Below are 18,279 nucleotides of genomic sequence, written 5' to 3' on the forward strand. Positions count from 1 at the left end.
CTGTACCTCACTCCCTCTCTATGACCAAAAATTCTCCTTTCTTCTATTCCCCGTGTACACAACCATCTCTTTCCCTCCCTTCCTCTCTCCCAAGTTCATGCCTTGTGTCCAAAACGCACTCCCTCCACCTTTTGTGTTCCGCGTTTGCCTCCCATCCCATCTTTACAACTTTCTCAGCAAAACGGAGCTCGAGCCGCGAGGCTTGTCTTCTGTTTCCTGCCTGCACTGCCGCGCACAAATAGCCGACCGGAAGTATTCTCCGACGTCAGCGATGATATCGGGGAAGACTTCCGATCGGCTATATGTGAGCGGCAGGGCAGGTAGGAACAGAAGACAAGCCTCGTGGCTCGAGATGTATTTAACTCCGCGGGTCCCCCGTCCAGCTCTCTCCTGTGCACCCCCTTGGGGCGTGCACCTGGGGCGGACCTCCCCCCCGCCCCCCCCCTAGGTACGCCACTGCCTCCATTATCTCAAGTACAAAAGTACTTCTATATCTGAATGTGACTCACCTTGAAAATGTTATTGAGCTAACTCCAAATGTGCATGAATACTACCAGATATTTGCTATCTGCACAGGTCACTGTTGGAATCAGAATATTGGGCTTGATGGACTGAGCATGGTAGTTCATACATCGTTATAGTGCAATAATCAACCCCTAAGTCACCTAACTAAAAAGAGGCTAGTCCACAGAATTCAATTTTTTTTTCAGCCTGTCCTCCCAAAGGAGCTCAAAAGATTACAAATCAAGAACTCAAGCATTTTCCACAGTGGGCTCCTAGTCTAATGTACCTGGAGCAATGGAGGATTAAGTGACTTGCCCAGGGTCATAAGAAGCAGCACAGGGTTTGAACCCACAATCTCGGAGAACTGAGGCTTTAGCTCTAACCACTACACCAACCTTCCAAGCACTAAGAACTTCAGTGACTTCTGTTTCATTACTGACTGCACAGTATTATACACAAGAGGACTGTTTTATTCCTGGAACTTGCCCAGCCCTTTTTTAAACCCTGTTACCTTTTCCCCCCTTCCATAGTCTTTGTACTTTTGGAAAGAGAGAACAATTGATTTGCATTTACATGATCCACTCCACTATGATGTTATAGACTTCTGTCTTATCTCTCTTCAGCTGTCTCTTCTCCAAGTGGAAGAACTCTTACCTATTTAGCCTTTCTTCATAAGGAAACCTTTCCATCCTCACTCATGGTCACTCTTCTCTGTATCCAACTCAACTCAACTTTTCTGATTCTACTATGGGACTCATTTTCAAAAGAGAAAATGTCTAAAAATGGGATAAATTGGCATTTGGATGTTTTTCTTGCTAAAACATCCAAATCACTATTTTCAAAACTCATATTTTAGATATCTTTCTAGGCTGGTCATCCCCTGTTTGTCTAAATTCCAAGGGGGCGTTTTGAAGGTATGTTTTGAGCGGGCGTAGGACTTAGGCATTTTGCAGGGATAATTGAACATTTAACAAAATGTCCAGGGCATCATTTGGATGTTTGGGGCTAGACTTGTTTTTTTGGGTTGTTGTTTTTTTTTTTGGGGGGGGGTTAACTTTATTGAATTTTAAATAATGGTAGTGCATTACAGAAATTATAACATTTAAAGTTTGCATAAAATGCACCTTAATACACAAAATATAATGAAACAATCATTTCCCCCCTATCATTCCACTATTAATACCTTAAATCCTATTTTTATTACAAAAATATACTCATATATTTAGACCTTCAAAATATCCTTCCCTCCCCTACCCCCTCCCACCCTGGATGTGTAAAGAAATCTAAGAAAAAAAAGCAACAATTACAATATCCTTATTATTTGTTAACAAATGTAGTCAATGGGCTCCATATTTTATTAAATGTATTACTCAAACCTAAGCATTCCGCGTTCATTCTTTCATATTTATATGTATTGCACATATTCACCCACCAGAACGTGTAATTAAGTCTATCATGACATTTCCAATTTCTTGTGATCATTTGAATGGCTATTGCTGTCAAAATCAAAAAAAGACGGCTTTTATATTTATTCAACAAAGGCTTTACCTGTAACAATGTGCCGCAAATTATAACTTTATACGACAAAGGAATAGATGACTCTAATATAAGATTAATTTGTCTCCATATAGACCTCCAGAAACTAAGTATCATTGGACAAAAATATAACAGATGATCTAATGTCCCAATATTAATATGACATCTATTAGATTTTGAATTATCAATTTTTTGTAATCGAACTGGGGTCCAAAAAATCCTATGCAACAGAAATAACCATGTTTGTCTCATAGATGCTGACGCTGTGCATTTTAACCTCCAAGACCAAATTCGTGGCCATCGAGATGCAGAAATATACTGTTTTATCTCGATACTCCAAATGTCTCTAAGAGTATTTTTTGGCTTTTTATTTAAAAATTCTGAAATTAATTTATACCACTGAGCGGCCTGATGTCCTGTTAAATCTGTCTGATAGCAAAGGATTTGCAAGCTATAATAAGTTTTTAATTTTTTCCATTCAGGGAACCCACTCTGAATAGCCTGCTTCAACTGCAATGATCTATAATGTTGAGAATTTAAAATACCACATTCTTGTTGCAGCCGTGAAAACTCAAGCAACTTCTCATTAGATATAACATCATCTAATGTCCGAATTCCTGCTTGCATCCAATTCTTCCAGGCAATTCCAGTACCGCCCACTTGTATCTTGGTGTTACATAGAAATATAGAAAGAAACATAGAAAGATGACGGCAGAAAAGGGCTATAGCCCATCAAGTTTGCCCACTCTATTGACCCATCCCAATAAGTCTGAATGCTAATGACCCAGTTCCTTAATTCGACTTCGTAGGGATCCCACGTAGATGTCCCATTTATTCTTGAAGTCAAGCACGCTGGTGGCCTCGACCACCTGCACCGGAAGCTTGTTCCAGTGATCCACCACTCTTTCCGTGAAGAAATACTTCCTGGTGTCACTACTAAATTTCCCCCCTCTAAGTTTAAGCGGATGCCCTCTTGTGGCCGAGGGTCCTTTGAGAAAAAGGATGTCATCTTCCACCTCGACACATCCTATGATGTATTTAAATGTCTCAATCATGTCCCCCCTCTCCCTGCGTTCTTCTAGAGTGTAGAGCTGCAATCTGTTCAGTCTCTCTTCGTACGAGAGACCCTTGAGCCCCGAGATCATCCTAGTGGCCATCCGTTGAACCGACTCGACTCTAAGCACGTCTTTACGGTAATGTGGCCTCCAGAATTGCACACAGTACTCACCATGGTCCTGTACAGTGGCATTATGACTTCTGGTTTCCAGCTGACGAAACTTCTATTGATACATCCCATCATTTGTCTTGCCTTGAATGAGGCCTTTTCTACTTGTTTGGCAGCCTTCATGTCTGCACTGATGATTACTTCCAAATCTCGTTCTGCTGAGGTCTTAGCCAATGTTTCTCCATTTAAGGTGTAAGTTCTGCATGGATTTCTGCTACCAAGGTGCATGACCTTACATTTCTTAGCATTGAATCCTAGCTGCCATGTTGAGGACCAGTTTTCCAACGCAAGAAGGTCCTGTGTCATATTATCCTGCAAACAGCCTTCACTTACTATGTTGCATAGTTTGGCGTCATCGGCGAATAATGTTACCTTACCCTGCAGCCATCGTGTCAAGTCCCTTATGAATATGTTAAAAAGGAGTGGACCCAGGACTGAGCCCTGCGGCACTCCGCTGGTCACTTTTGATGTTTCAGAGAGGGTGCCGTTGACCACCACCCTCTGATGTCTATCACTAAGCCAATCATTGACCCATGCAGTTATTATTTCACCCAACCCCATCGATTTCATCTTGTTTAGAAGCCTGCGGTGTGGGATGCTGTCAAAAGCCTTGCTGAAATCCAAGTACACTATGTCCAGAGACTCTCCCAAGTCTAGCTTCCCTGTTACCCAATCAAAGAAGCTGATGAGATTGGATTGGCATGACCTACCCTCAGTGAATCCATGCTGATTAGGATCCCTTAGATTCCCTTCATCTAAGATCGTGTCTAATTTACGTTTAATTAGTGTTTCCATGATTTTACACACTATCGATGTGAGACTCACTGGTCTGTAATTCGCAGCCTCTGCTCTGCAACCCTTTTTGTGCAGAGGAACGACGTTAGCTTTTTTCCAGTCCAGGGGGACTCTCCCCGTATTTAGGGAAAGATTGAAGAGCATGGCTAATGGTTCCACCAGGACATTGCATAGCTCTCTGAGCACTCTCGGGTGCAATTCGTCTGGACCCATGGCTTTGCACACCTTGAGTCTTGACAGTTCGCTGTAGACATCAGCTGATGTGAACTCAAAATTCTGAAATGGGTCTTCCGTGCTTGACATTGCTTCCAGATGTGGTCTGTGCCCTGGTGCCTCGTAGGTAAAGACCGAGCAGAAGTATTCGTTCATTAGTTTGGCTTTATAGGAATCAGTTTCCACGTAGTTCCCGTCCGGTGTTCTAAGGCGTACTATCCCGTTTGTGTTTTTTTTCCTGTCACTAATATACCTGAAGAAGGATTTATCCCCTTTCTTAATGTTCTTTGCTAGAGTTTCTTCCACTGCAAGTATGGCCTCTCTGACTGCTGTTTTGACTGCTGCAGACCTAGTCCTGTATTCATTGTTAGCTTCTCCTTTCCCCGTACGTTTGTATGAAAGAAATGCTCTTTTTTTTTCCTTGACGAGGTGCGAAACCTCATCAGTGAACCATTGGGGTTTTTTGTTCCTTTGTTGTTTATTTACCAATTTTATGTAGCGGTTAGTTGCCTTGTGTAGGGTCAATTTTATGGTTGACCACATTGCTTCCACATTATCAGTTGCTTCTTGATCCTGCAGTGTCTGATGGACGAAATCTCCCATGCGTGTGAAGTCAGTGCCCCGGAAATTGAGTACCCTCGTTTTTGTTTGTGATTTAGGGAAGCCATTCCTAAGGTTGAACCATACCATGTTATGGTCATTTGTGGCTAGCGTTTCTCCCACCGAGACCTCCGAGACGCTCTCCCCGTTTGTGAGTACGAGATCTAGGATGGCCTTGGCCCTAGTGGGCTCTAGTACCATTTGTTTGAGCCGTACTCCCTTCATGGCCGTTAATATCCTCCCGCTACCACAAGATGTCGCTGAGAGTGTGTTCCAATCAACATCAGGCATGTTGAAGTCCCCTAGCAGAACAGCATCCCCCCCGTAGAGTGATATTCTCAATGTCTTCAATTAATTCTGTGTCCTTGTCCTCCGTTTGTCTTGGAGGTCTGTATACCACACCAAGGTACAGGCATTTTTCTCCGCCTCTGGCCAGGTTTACCATAAGGACTGTAAAGTAGATTTTATTATAAGAACATCTGTTAATTTATCAATAAATTTAATTGTTTTCCATGTATCCAATAAAATTCTGTTATTCCTAGCATAACTAGGTAATACATGGGATAGTCTCATAGGGGACATAATTTTCCATTCTAGATATAGCCAGTCTGGAAGATGTTCCATGAGCTCGGGGAGGATCCAATACATTCCCTGGCGCATTATATAGACCTGATGATACTTATAAAAGTTTGGAAAATTTACCCCACCCTCTGTGATTGGTTTTTGCAAAGATACTAAAGCAATTCTAGCTTTTTTACCCAGCCAAATAAATTTAATAAGAATAGTGTTCAATTTTTTTATAAAAAGAACCTTGAAAATAAACCGGTAACATTCCCATTTAATAACAAACCACAGGCAAAATCATCATCTTTACTGTTTGTATTCTCCCCCACCAAGACAGATGTAATGGGTTCCAATGCTCACACATTTCTGATATTTTTAATAATATGGACCTTTCATTTACTTGCAACGTTTCTTCCAAAATCTTCTGTATCCAAATACCTAAATATTTTATACCACCTTCTTTCCAAAGGAAAGGGAATGTCAAATAAACCCTTTGAACAATTAACATTTAAAGGAAGAACCTCTGATTTACTCCAATTTATCTTATAACCTGAAAATTTACCAAATTTATCAATCAATTCAAGTAAATGTGGAATGGTGGTCTCTGGATTTCTCAAATGAAGCAATATATCATCTGCATAAGCAGAAACTTTATATTCCCGACCTGCATAAGGAATACCTTGAATCTCCTTCATCTGTTGAATTGCTAATAACAAGGGTTCCAGAACAATATCAAACAGCAAAGGAGATAATGGACATCCCTGTCTAACTCCTCTCTCCAGATGAAATTTCTCTGAAAAAGTATTATTAATGTATAATCTGGCAAATGGGGAGCTGTACAAGGTTTGAATCATCTGAATAAATCCAGATCCAATTCCAAACCATTCCATAGCTTGATACATAAAGGTCCATTCCACTCGATCAAATGCCTTTTCTGCATCCAAAGATACAGAGAAGGCTGGACCTTCTGTGTCTTTTGATAAATTTAATATATGTAACGTCAATCTAGTATTATTAGAAGAATGTCTTTGAGCAACGAACCCCGTTTGGTGCATTCCAATCATGTAAGGGAGAATCTTGGCCAAGCGCAGAGCCAATAACTTAGCCAAAATTTTACCATCTACATTTATCAATGAAATAGGCCTGTAATTTGAAACCAACATTGGATCTTTATTTGGCTTCAGTAAAACTATAGTTAAAGATTCTGCCATACTACCTAATATACAACCTTAATTAGTTGATCCTGATATAAATTTAACAAATAAGGCAATAGGGTAATTTGGAATGATTTATAAAATTCCACTGTAAAACCATCACCACCTGGAGCGGATCCAAATCTAAGGGACTCATGCGGTGGCCCATCAGGTCCAGGACCTGTACAGTAATTCTCTATCTATACCCTTCAATCCCCTTTTCCTTCAGGAAATCATCTAATCCCTTCTTGAAACCCAATAGCATACTTTGTCTTATCACACCCTCTGGAAGCGCATTCCAGGTGTCCACCACCCTTTGGGTGAAGAAGAACTTCCTAGCATTGGTTCTGAATCTGTCCCCTCTTAATTTTTCTGAATGCCCTCTCTTTTAAGGTTTAGTTGTACCATGGATCAGTACAGAAGTATTGTGATATTATTCATTTTATTCTCCATTCATTTCCTAATAATTTCTAACATTCTATTTATTCCTTTTTTTTTTTTAGGGGGGGAAGGGAGGGCAGCCACTACACAATGAGCAGAGAATTTCAGTCTAATGCTCACAGTGACACTTAAATCCTTTTCCTGGCTTGTGACTCCTAATGTGGAACCTTGCATCAAGAACGTATCTGTAGTTTCAATTATTCCTCCCTATGTTAATTACTTTGCATGTTAAATTTCATCTTTTGGAGGACACTTGGTAATTGAGGGCTAGGAGGGCAAGGCATCACAGAAGGGATAAAGCAACACCAACAACTGTGACATGAAGACCCAAGGCATTGTCAATGAAGACTGGCATCTGAAGACAAAGTCACTGATCACAGAAGATATGATATGGTTTATTCAAGTTTATTCAAGTTTCAAGTTTATTCAATATTTGATCAATCGCCTATCAATAATTACTAAGCGATGTACATAAAATATTAGTATTGGGTAAACAAGAACAAAATTGTTAGTAGGATCAAGAAGACAGTTGATTTGGGTCATATGCACGTACTGTTAGGAAGAGGCATCAATGACAGAGAATAGAGAAGGGTGCTTCAGAAGCTCAATGCCTGAAAACTCCCCAGTAATATCAGCATGGGAACCTTATCTTTGGATGACCATGGAATAAAGGGAGTACTAAAGGAGGACAAAGCCATCGCCGACAAACTGAACACATTTTTTTGCGTCTGTATTTACCGAAGAGGATATATACAATATACCAGAAGCCAACAGGCTATAAGCAGAAAACAAAGATGGGAAACTGACAGGGTTTATGGTCAGCCTAGAAGAGGTATGCAGGCAGATTGATAGGCTTAAAAATGATAAATCCCCGGGACCGGACAGCATCCATCTGAGGGTAATCAAGGAACTGAAAGGGGTTATAGCTGAACTGCTCCAACTAATAGCCAATTTGCAATCAAATCAGGAAGGATTCCGGAAGACTGGAAAGTGGCAAATGTTACACCGATCTTCAAAAAAGGTTTGAGGGAAGATCCGGGAAACTACAGATCGGTGAGTCTGACCACGGTACCAGGAAAGATGGTAGAGGTGCTGATAAAGGACCGCATCACTGAATACCTTGATGGACACAATCTGATGAGGACCAGCCAGCACGGCTTCAGCAAAGGAAGATCTTACTTAACAAACTTGCTGTACTTCTTCGAGGAAGTAAACAGGCAGATAGACAAGGGTGACCCGGTCAACATTGTATATCTACATTTTCAGAAGGCGATTGACAAGGTCCCACATGAACGACTACTTCAAAAAATTGTGAACCATGGAATCAAGGGTGAAATACTCATGTGGATTAAAAACTGGTTGGCGGAGAGGAAACAGAGAGTGGGGGTAAATGGACAATACTCGGACTGGAAAAGCGTCACGAGTGGAATGCTGCAGGTTTCGGTGCTTGGACCCGCGCTCTTCAACATATTTATAAATGACCTAGAAATTGGTACGACGAGCGAGGTGATTAAATTTGTGGACGTTACGAAGCTATTCAGAGTAGTGAAGACGCAGAAGGATTGCGAAGACTTGCAACGGGACATAAACATGCTCGAGAAATGGGCCGCGACATGGCAAATGAGGTTTAACGTGGATAAGTGTAAGGTGATGCATGTCGGTAACAAAAATCTTATACACGAATACAGGATGTCCGGTGCAGTACTCGGAGAGACCCCACAGGAAAGAGACTTGGGAGTACTGGTAGACGAGTCAATGAAGCCGTCCGCACAATGTGCAGTGGTGGCAAAAAGGGCAAACAGAATGCTAGAAATGATTAAGAAGATCGGAGAAGGTTATCATGCCACTGCACTGGTCCATGGTACATCCCCACTTGGAATACTGCATTCAGCACTGGTCGCCGTACATGAAGAAGGTGTCCAGAGAAGAGCGATTAAAATGGTTAAGGGGCTGGAGGAGTTGCCGTACAGTGAGAGATTAGAGAAACTGGGCTTCTTCTCCCTTGAAAAGAGGAGACTGAGAGGGGGCATGATCGAAACATTCAAGACAATGAAGGGCATAAACTTAGGGCTCCTTTTACTAAGCTGCTTTAGGGCTATAATGCATGGAATAGCGCGCGCTACAATGCTGCGCACGCTAGACGCTAATGCCAGCATTGAGCTGGCGTTAGTTCTAGCCGCATAGCACAGGGTTAGTGTGTGCTAATCTGCTGCATGCACTAAAAACACTAGCGCACCTTAGTAGATAAAGACAGGTTGTTTACCCTCTCTAAGGTAGAGAGGACAAGAGGGCACTCTCTAAAGCAGGGGTATCCAATGTCGGTCCTCGAGGGCCGCAGTCCAGTCGGATTTTCAGGATTTCCCCAATGAATATACATGAGGTCTATTTGCATGCACTGCTTTCATTGTATGCTAATAGATCTCATGCATATTCATTGGGGAAATCCTGAAAACCCGACTGGATTGCGGCCCTCGAGGACCGACATTGGACACCCCTGCTCTAAAGTTAAAAGGGGATAGATCCCGTACAAATGTAAAGAAGTTCTTCTTCACCCAGAGAGTGGTAGAAATCTGGAACGTTCTTCTGGAGGCTGTTATAGGGGAAAACACCCTCCAGGGATTCAAGACAAAGTTAGACAAGTTCCTGCTGAACTAGAACGTACGTAGGTAAGGCCAGATTCAATTAAGGCACATGGGAGCGGACTGCTGGGCATGATGGACCACTAGTCTAACTTTAGCTGTACGCCTCCAAGACCGAACTTTTATGGATCAGAAAAAAAAGTACCAAATATACACGCCCAACACTATCATGGAACTTCACCTTACTAACAGCAGCAGATCAGGTATGCAGCCTCGGAGTAACATTAGATGGCCACCTATCCCTGTCTACCCACATATCTCAAGTAGTCTCCACCTCCTTATGCTACTTCCGCCAACTGAGAAGAATCAAACCCTACATATCCAAACTTGACCTAGCCCAACTCCTCTCCGCCTATGTTCTCTCCAGAATGGATTACTGCAACTCCCTATTTAATGGAGTATCCAAAAAAGATCTCAAGCACTTCCAGCATGAACAAAACACAGCAATCTGCCTCCTACACAGTTTCAATTACCACAACCACATCTCCCCAGCCCTCTGTGCAGAGCACTGGCTTCCGATTAACCAATGCTGTGCATTCAAGGCCCTGGTAATAGCACATAAAAGAATCTACGCCACCCCCCCAGCCTACATAGAATCCAAGCTAACCCTGAACACCCCCACCCGCCTCCTCCGCTCGGAAATGGAGAAACATCTATGCATGCTAAAACCTCCTCCCGCCTACTCCGAACCGGCATCCTCCCCCCCAGCTCACGTCACCCCACTCCCCCGCGATCCTACATCCCCCCAGCACCAAACATCTCTTACCCAATTGGGCACCGGCACCAGCACCAATGCACAGGACGTGCCATTGTCAGTGCCCGAAGATCCTCCCTCGTTGGTTTGGGCTGGGCTGGGCTGGGCTGGGCTGGGTGGTGCGGTGCAGGAGAGATCCTCCTTCTTCCTGCGCCGGGCTGGACTGGGCTTTGAGCATTTACGCATGCTCAAAGCCTTCTGGTCTCGCTCTCTCCGAGATAGAGAGCGAGACCAGAAGGCTTTGAGCATGCGCAAATGTCAAAACCTAGTCCAGCCCAGCGCAGGAAGAAGGAGGATCTCTCCTGCACCGCACCGCCCAGCCCAGCCCAGCCCAAACCAACGAGGAAGGATCTTCGGGCACTGGCACTGGCACGTCCTGTGCATTAGTGCTGGTGCCGGTGCCCAATCGGGTAAGAGATGTTTGGTGCTGGGGGGATGTAGGATCGCGGGGGAGGGGGGGGGTGACGCGAGCCGGGGGGGAGGATGCCGGTTCGCAGGGGGGATGCCGATCGGATTGAAAAAAAAAGTTGTAAAACGCGCTCACGTGTATAACGCGCAAGGTTATGCACGGTTTGTAAAATCGTGTATAATGCGCGCGTTATATGCATGAAAATACGGTAGTCCTTGTACTTAAAATACTGTATAGTCTTTGTACTGTCCAAATGTATTCCACTGTGAATGTTTGCTTATAGGCCGTTCTGAGCTACTGGGAGGACAGGATAGAAATCAAATTAAATAAATAAATACAATTAATTAAATAAATAAATTAAATGCAATTAATTAAATAAATGAGAATTTGTACACCAGCTGAATTAATTTTTTCCAGAAGTCTTCCCATTGAGGAAAAATTACTCATTAATTTAATCAGTTAAGTAAAGTCAGTCTGAGGAATAATCATTTAATATTTCACACCTTGAATATTCCTCTGAAGTTTCTCTTTGCAGGAGACAATCTTCCTGATTTATTTAAAAAATGGTAATCATACTTGGATCCTGTATCCTCACTTCTGTCTGTTCCACTCTCAGATTTATTCTTTTGTTGGGTACCCTTCTCTTAAGTGCACGTTTGATTGAAGTTCCTGTCAACCTACTCCCTATACTTTAAAATTCAAATGAGGGAAAACTTTAAAGCTCACTAAAAAAAAAGATTTCCCTTACTGATCTATATAAATGAAAAGATAATTAGGTTTCCTTATTCTAATCCCTCCCTCTTAACTATGACCATCAAAGACAATTGACAAATAAAACAACACAGCACAGCTTAAATCAGAGTTCTGTCAGGGAAAATAAATCAAATTTAATCTCTCTTCCTCTACAGAAACAGTTTATCAAAACATAAATTCCAACATCAGAGATGAAATGTGACATAAAAATATTCCAGTAACAAACTTCTTTACCAAAAATTATTTTTCTCATACAGGTGTAACAAGAATTTTTCCAGTGTTCAAGCCTGTAACCAAAGTCAATACAACAAGTCTCAAAATTCCAAGGAGACTTAGAGCTCCTTTTACTAAGCTGCAATAGTGTTTTTAACACACGCAGAATTGCCACGTGCACTAAACCCACGCTACATGGCTAGAATTGATGCCAGCTCAATGCTGGCGTTAGCGTCTAGTGCACACGCTAAAACCTCTATCACAGCTTAGTAAAAGGAGCCCTTAGAATTTAGCCACCAAACACTTTCAGACAAATCTGTATAATTTAAGGGAGGAAAAAAATCCTTTAACAAAATTCACAGCCACAAGCCTCACTTCAGACACAGCTGAAGAACTTTCTACAAAAATCAGTTTACCAATATTTTACTCTACCAATAAGGCTATAAATAATATTACCTCAATTACTTTAATTCTCAGAAGCTACAAATTATTTTACATTAGAGAAAACCCTGCTGACAGAGAAGAAAATTCCTCACTGCAGAGAATTAATTTCTCACCTAAAATTTGTTATTCTAATACTCAAACCAGAAGAATTTAACTACAAGACAACCCTAATTAACAAAAAGAAACTTTAAATTAGTCACAGAAAACTCTCACAGAACTACATACAGATTGAGTAACCAGCGCAAACCAACTTTTAACCTTAAAACCTTTAGTACAGATACCAGAAACCAAGAGCCACATCATAACCTTCCAAAAAACCCTCTAACTATATACCAATAATACAATCATCAATATTTACCTCACATAAGTCACTAGGTATAGCAAATACATCTTTCCTGACCAGAGAATCCATCCAAACTGTCAAAACTGACAGTTGGAATCCTGAACAGCTGTTACTGATCTTTGCACGAGAACACGGTGCAGTGTAGAGATCAGTAATATAAAACCACACAAAACTGAACAAAAGCATACAATAATCAAGCCAAACCTCACAAAAAATAAAATAAACCACAACTCATACCTGAAAGAAGACTTCAAAACTTTTAAATATTCTTAAAACTTCTTTTTAAATTGATTTTCAGCCCGTGCACGAGCCAGCTGACAGCACGAGCTGTCACCATGACAGCCACCAACACTGTCAGCTCCCTCATGCCAGCACGATTCAAAATCAACAAACTGTGTGCACCAAACTGCAAAATTCTTCAGGGAAGGCTTTCTGATGCCTCTCCCCCCACTGTCCATAGCTCCTCCGGTCTTCAGCGGCCTCCTGCTGCAAAACTTTAACTTTTAAATAAAATAAAACTTAACTGGCACAATCAGCTGGCAAACCTACACTGGGCATGCGCCAAGACAGGGACGCCATCCCTGAGCTGACGGGATGACATCACCTGTCAAAGGCGCATCCCTGATCTGACTCACACTACGTGGCACATCTTCAGACCTCACCCAGGCCCACAACTTCCCATGGCCCGAACCACCACAAAAAAATAGGCCTGGAGCACTTTTTAAAACCTCGAGCCTTTGTTACAGGATTCTAGATTTTTTTTTTTTTTACAATTAGCCATTTAAGTTGGGCTGATGCAAGCTTTGTGGCACTTTCAGTTATTGTCCTGGCTTCTAGCCCCTCCTCCCCCAATTTAAGAATTTATAAATAATATTTATTTATTCACAAGCATTTGATATATTGCTATTCATATGGCGGCCTAGTACAGTGTCTCACAAACTTTCCAGCCATTGGCAAACTACATCCAGTGCCCTGGCCTGAAAGCAACCAGAAGTGCATGGAGGCCCATCTGGCTGCGACCTGCTTCGGTGGAGGGATCCGGGAGGTGCGGTGACTGTGATCCAGCATGTAGAGACAAGAACCATTCACCCCTGTCTAAAGGCCGCTATAGTTGACCCTGCAGTTGCTTCAAATTATCATCCAATTTCCAGTCCTCCATTTATAGCCAAAATTGCTGGAAAAAAAACAGTAGCAAGCCAGCTTACTTCCTATCTGTACAAGGATACCTTGCATCCCAGACAAACTGGATAATGGTCCCACTACTGCACAGAACATACTCCACTTCCCCTTACTTATTTCATTACATTTATTTTGTATAGGGGTAGGGACATTTTTCTGCTTCCTCTTAATCCATCTGCTGTCATTGACTTTGTTGATGATTCTATCATCCTTAATAAACTTGATGACCTCCTTATTTTTGGAATGATCTTAGAATGGTTCTGCTCATACCTGGAACAGATCATTCATGATTGCTTGGTCCTAGACTACTTTGTCCTTCTACAGAGTGCCTTAGTTTGAGCCCTGTTGTTTTTTGTTTTGTTTTGTTTGTTTGTTTGTTTTTGGGGGGGCAGGGGTTAAAATATATTCCTTGCCCCCATAGCACTCCTGATCCAATCACAAGATTTCACAGTTTTCATCAATACTAATGAAATTCAACTCCTTTCTATCCCTGATCCACCTTCTTCTGCATGGATGTCCAATATCTCTTACAAACTTAATAGAATAGCTGACTGGATTGCTGGCAATAGACTGAAGCTGAAGCCAACTAAGACCATAAGAACATAAGAATAGTCTTACCAATGGTCCATCAAGCCCAGTAGCCCATTCTCACAGTGGCCAATCCAGGTCCCTAGTACCTGACCTTTGAAAGACATCTGTTGACCTCCAGTTATATATTACCAGCTGTACTAAGTTCTTTTCACCCTCCCATCTATTTTTATGGTCCAGATTCCCTTGCAGAACTCAGTGAAACTTCTTGAAGTCTCACTAGATAGATGCCTGATACTGGATTAGTATATCTGATATCATATGGAAATCATTATTTATACTCTTAGACAACTTCAGGCAGTTTGACCAGAGGACTTTTGCACCTTCTTAGCCATTCTCTTGTCATTTTACAACTTGATTACTGTAACTTTCACTACCAAGGGCTGAAACTCTCACAGGTTAGAAGACCACAAATATTGTGGAACACTTTATTTATTTATTCATTCATTCATTCAGTTTTGTATACCGTTCTCCCAGGAGAACTCAAAACGGTTTACATGAGTTTATTCAGGCACTCAAGCAATTTTCCCTGTCTGTCCCAGTGGGCTCACAATCTATCTAATGTACCTGGGGCAATGGGGGGATTAAGTGACTTGCCTAGGGTCACAAGAAGCAGTGTGAGTTTGAACCCACAACCTCAGGATGTTTTGATTATGCCCCTCCACAGAAACAAAACAGAAAGAAGATTGACTCATTTGAGCTTTGGTGCCGAAGAAGGATTTTATACAGCGAAAAAATTGTTCCAGGAAATATTAATCTCCAAAATTCATAAGGAGAACATAAGATACACGATCCTCAGAGGGTGAAATTACCCACAGGTTCAAGTGAGAGAAACTCACTAAACCACGATCTTCACTGGATCACACCCGTATCTTCTTTTATCTTTTTTAGTTTTTTTGTACTTTTTACCAAATATACTTTTTAAAGTTCTTTTAATCCATAACTTAAATAGTTTAATAATCTACTTAGCTTGCTGGTTTATAAAGGGGAGCGCCTCCCCTTTATAAACCAGCAAGCTAAGTAGATTATTAAACTATTTAAGTTATGGATTAAAAGAACTTTAAAAAGTATATTTGGTAAAAAGTACAAAAAAACTAAAAAAGATAAAAGAAGATACGGGTGTGATCCAGTGAAGATCGTGGTTTAGTGAGTTTCTCTCACTTGAACCTGTGGGTAATTTCACCCTCTGAGGATCGTGTATCTTATGTTCTCCTTATGAATTTTGGAGATTAATATTTCCTGGAACAATTTTTTCGCTGTATAATATATTGAAGGTTCCAGTTGGTAGCATAGCCACCATTTTGTCATTCTAGAAGAAGGATTTTAGGCATGCCGTGATTCACCAGAAGAAGTAACAAATCGACTCTGGAAGAGATCAAACCGGAACCCAAATGATGAAATTACGACTGTCTTATTTTGGTCACACCATCAGAAGAGAGAGATCACTGGAAAAGGACATCATGTTTGGGAAGATCAAAGGAACCAGGCGAAGAGGGCGACCTGCAATCAGATGGCTGGACACGTTGAAAACAACCATAGGGATGACGCTGGATGACCCTTCCGGACTAGCACAAAACCAATTTCTTTTTAGATCCGCAATTCATCAAGTCTCTAGGGCTCGAGCACAAGTTGATGGCATCTAACAGCAACAAACCTCCAAGCACATATTTGAAGGTATATATTAAACTTTTAAGCTGTATATTCAGAATGTGCCTTCCATATGATTTATTACTTTACCAACAGGAATCTTGCATTGCATTTGTACTTGTCCTGATGAGGCAAGACATGATGGTGTGAGCTCTTGTGGACCATTTTCTGCTTCAAGGGCCCCTTTAGGTACCCTTTTAAAAATAATGTAACAGAGGGAAAACCAAACCAAACCATATAGGTCCAAAATGCAAACAGGAGAAGTGTAGAGGGGTTCATAGACAACGGCGCGCAAGACAAAGGCGCGCCTGGACAATTGAGCGCAGTGCGGAGGTGCGCACCGCTCAAAATTACTGTTTTTAGGGGGGTTTTGTTGGTGAACCCCCCCACTATACTTAATAGACATCGCGCCGGCGTTATGGGGGGTTTGGGGGGTTGTAACCCCCCACATTTTACTGTAAACTTAACTTTTTCCCTAAAAACAGGGAAAAAGTGAAGTTTTCAGTAAAATGTGGGGGGTTACAACCCCCCAAACCCCCCACAACGCCCCCACAACGCGGCGCGATGTCTATTAAGTAAAGTGGGGGGGTTCCCCCCATGCCCCCCCATCGGAGCCCTAAAAACAATAATTTTAAGTAAAGTGGGGGGCCTCAAATGGAAAAACAAAGCAATCACGGGCTCAGGGAAGCAACTTTATTTCAAGACCCGACATGGCCCGTGTTTTACAAATGCCTACATCAGGGGTCAGAACTTAAACAACTAATATGTGTATTCTTTAAACAAAAGTAGTCAAATATGCAGTCATGATCAGCACAGAAAGGCTTTTGCGATATATAAATAAAGACTTATGCTATGTTAGTACAGATTGCTCCAATAAATGAACCAGAAAAGTCACTGTTGATGTAATATATGTTTCTAAAGGCTTTTAGTACACCTCGATCAGGGTGTAGAGATATATCAATTTTACAATAGGCATCTGTGTTTAGTCCTGCATTTGTAAAATGTGTCACAGGCTCTAGTCATTTTGCTAAAACATCTATAAACCAACATCCATGACTTTTCTAAAATGGTGCTGTACATGTCTGAGATAATTAATGATCCAGGTAAGTGATTCACCACAGGATACCAAATTTTTTAATAAGCAGACTATAATACTTTTCTTTCAGGAAAATTCTGCGATCTTAGGCTTTTGTGAGATCTCAACATCCCCATAAACTATTTTTGAAATAGCTTGTGGGCATAATGTCTGCCCAGAGCAAGCAGGAGCCCAGTTGGCAGAAGGGGCGTTATCAAAGTGGGAACATGTGTACAGGTGCAAGTGAGGCCTTCAGGAGGCCTTGGGGCCTAATTTGTGGTAGATGTTAGAGAGTGGCACAGATACATTATGTGAAACCCACCAATTCTGGCCACTCTCCTGAAATATCACTTGGTAGTGTTTACCTTACACTTGTTCTCCCACATAGACTTAGGAAGCAGCTGGACAGGGAGATGGGTCTTTATGAGTCTAGGTGATGCCATGTTATTCAACTGTTGTATTCCTAAAACCAAATTTTATATGAACAATGTAAATTACTTGTATTAATGATATTGTGGATGAAGTCCATAGACAGAACTGTATTACATGTGTCATTGTTAACATCATTACCCATCATCTATAATCAATACCTCTGTTATCAGTATGATCAGCAAGATTATCAAAAAATCATAAATTTGGAAGCTTTCATGTACATTGCAGATGGTTTCCAGAAATATGAGATGTTAATCAAACTATATAATCAGAAATGAATAGTTTGTCCTGAACTTTGAAGATGTCAGGCATTATTACTGTCAATATCATCAGTAGAATCATACATATCAACATCATCAAAGCCTTCATTTGTGATTCCTCGTCCCTGGCCATGATCCATAAATAACACCAATTAACATTGCCAATTCGAAATTATCAATGCCATCATCCCTGAACCATAATTGGTGTCATCATGGTATATAGTAGCAGCAGAAAAAGCATCATTATGATCCATCATTGCCTCTGTCTCTGATTTACTATTAACATCCCATTATCATTATTCATGAACTATCATCACCATACTGTACCATTATCATTATTTTTTTTATCATCATCCATTACCCATAACTATTGTCACCATCCACCCTAATCTAATCTACTGTAATCTAATCTAATCTGTTATTTGTGTGTCGCTCAATACCTAAATAGGCTCAACTTACATCAAGAAGGAAT

General features: G+C 41.3%; 2 protein-coding genes across 2 annotated transcripts in view; one reads left to right on the forward strand and one right to left on the reverse strand.

Moving 5' to 3' along the window:
- The window catches only part of LOC117360873 (sulfotransferase family cytosolic 1B member 1-like), an 88,406-nt gene that overhangs the window by 28,096 nt on the left and 42,031 nt on the right, over positions 1–18,279 (forward strand). The window lies entirely within an intron of this gene.
- LOC117360874 (sulfotransferase 1 family member D1-like) overlaps positions 1–18,279 on the reverse strand; it is a 50,650-nt gene that overhangs the window by 26,633 nt on the left and 5,738 nt on the right. Inside the window, exon 4 of the mRNA XM_033945419.1 lies at positions 17,481–17,578. Within this exon, the coding sequence (XP_033801310.1) occupies positions 17,481–17,578 (98 nt within the window). The remainder of the gene's footprint in view (positions 1–17,480; positions 17,579–18,279) is intronic.

The sequence above is a fragment of the Geotrypetes seraphini genome, chromosome 5, assembly GCF_902459505.1.
Source record: "Geotrypetes seraphini chromosome 5, aGeoSer1.1, whole genome shotgun sequence".
Lineage (NCBI taxonomy): Eukaryota > Metazoa > Chordata > Amphibia > Gymnophiona > Dermophiidae > Geotrypetes > Geotrypetes seraphini.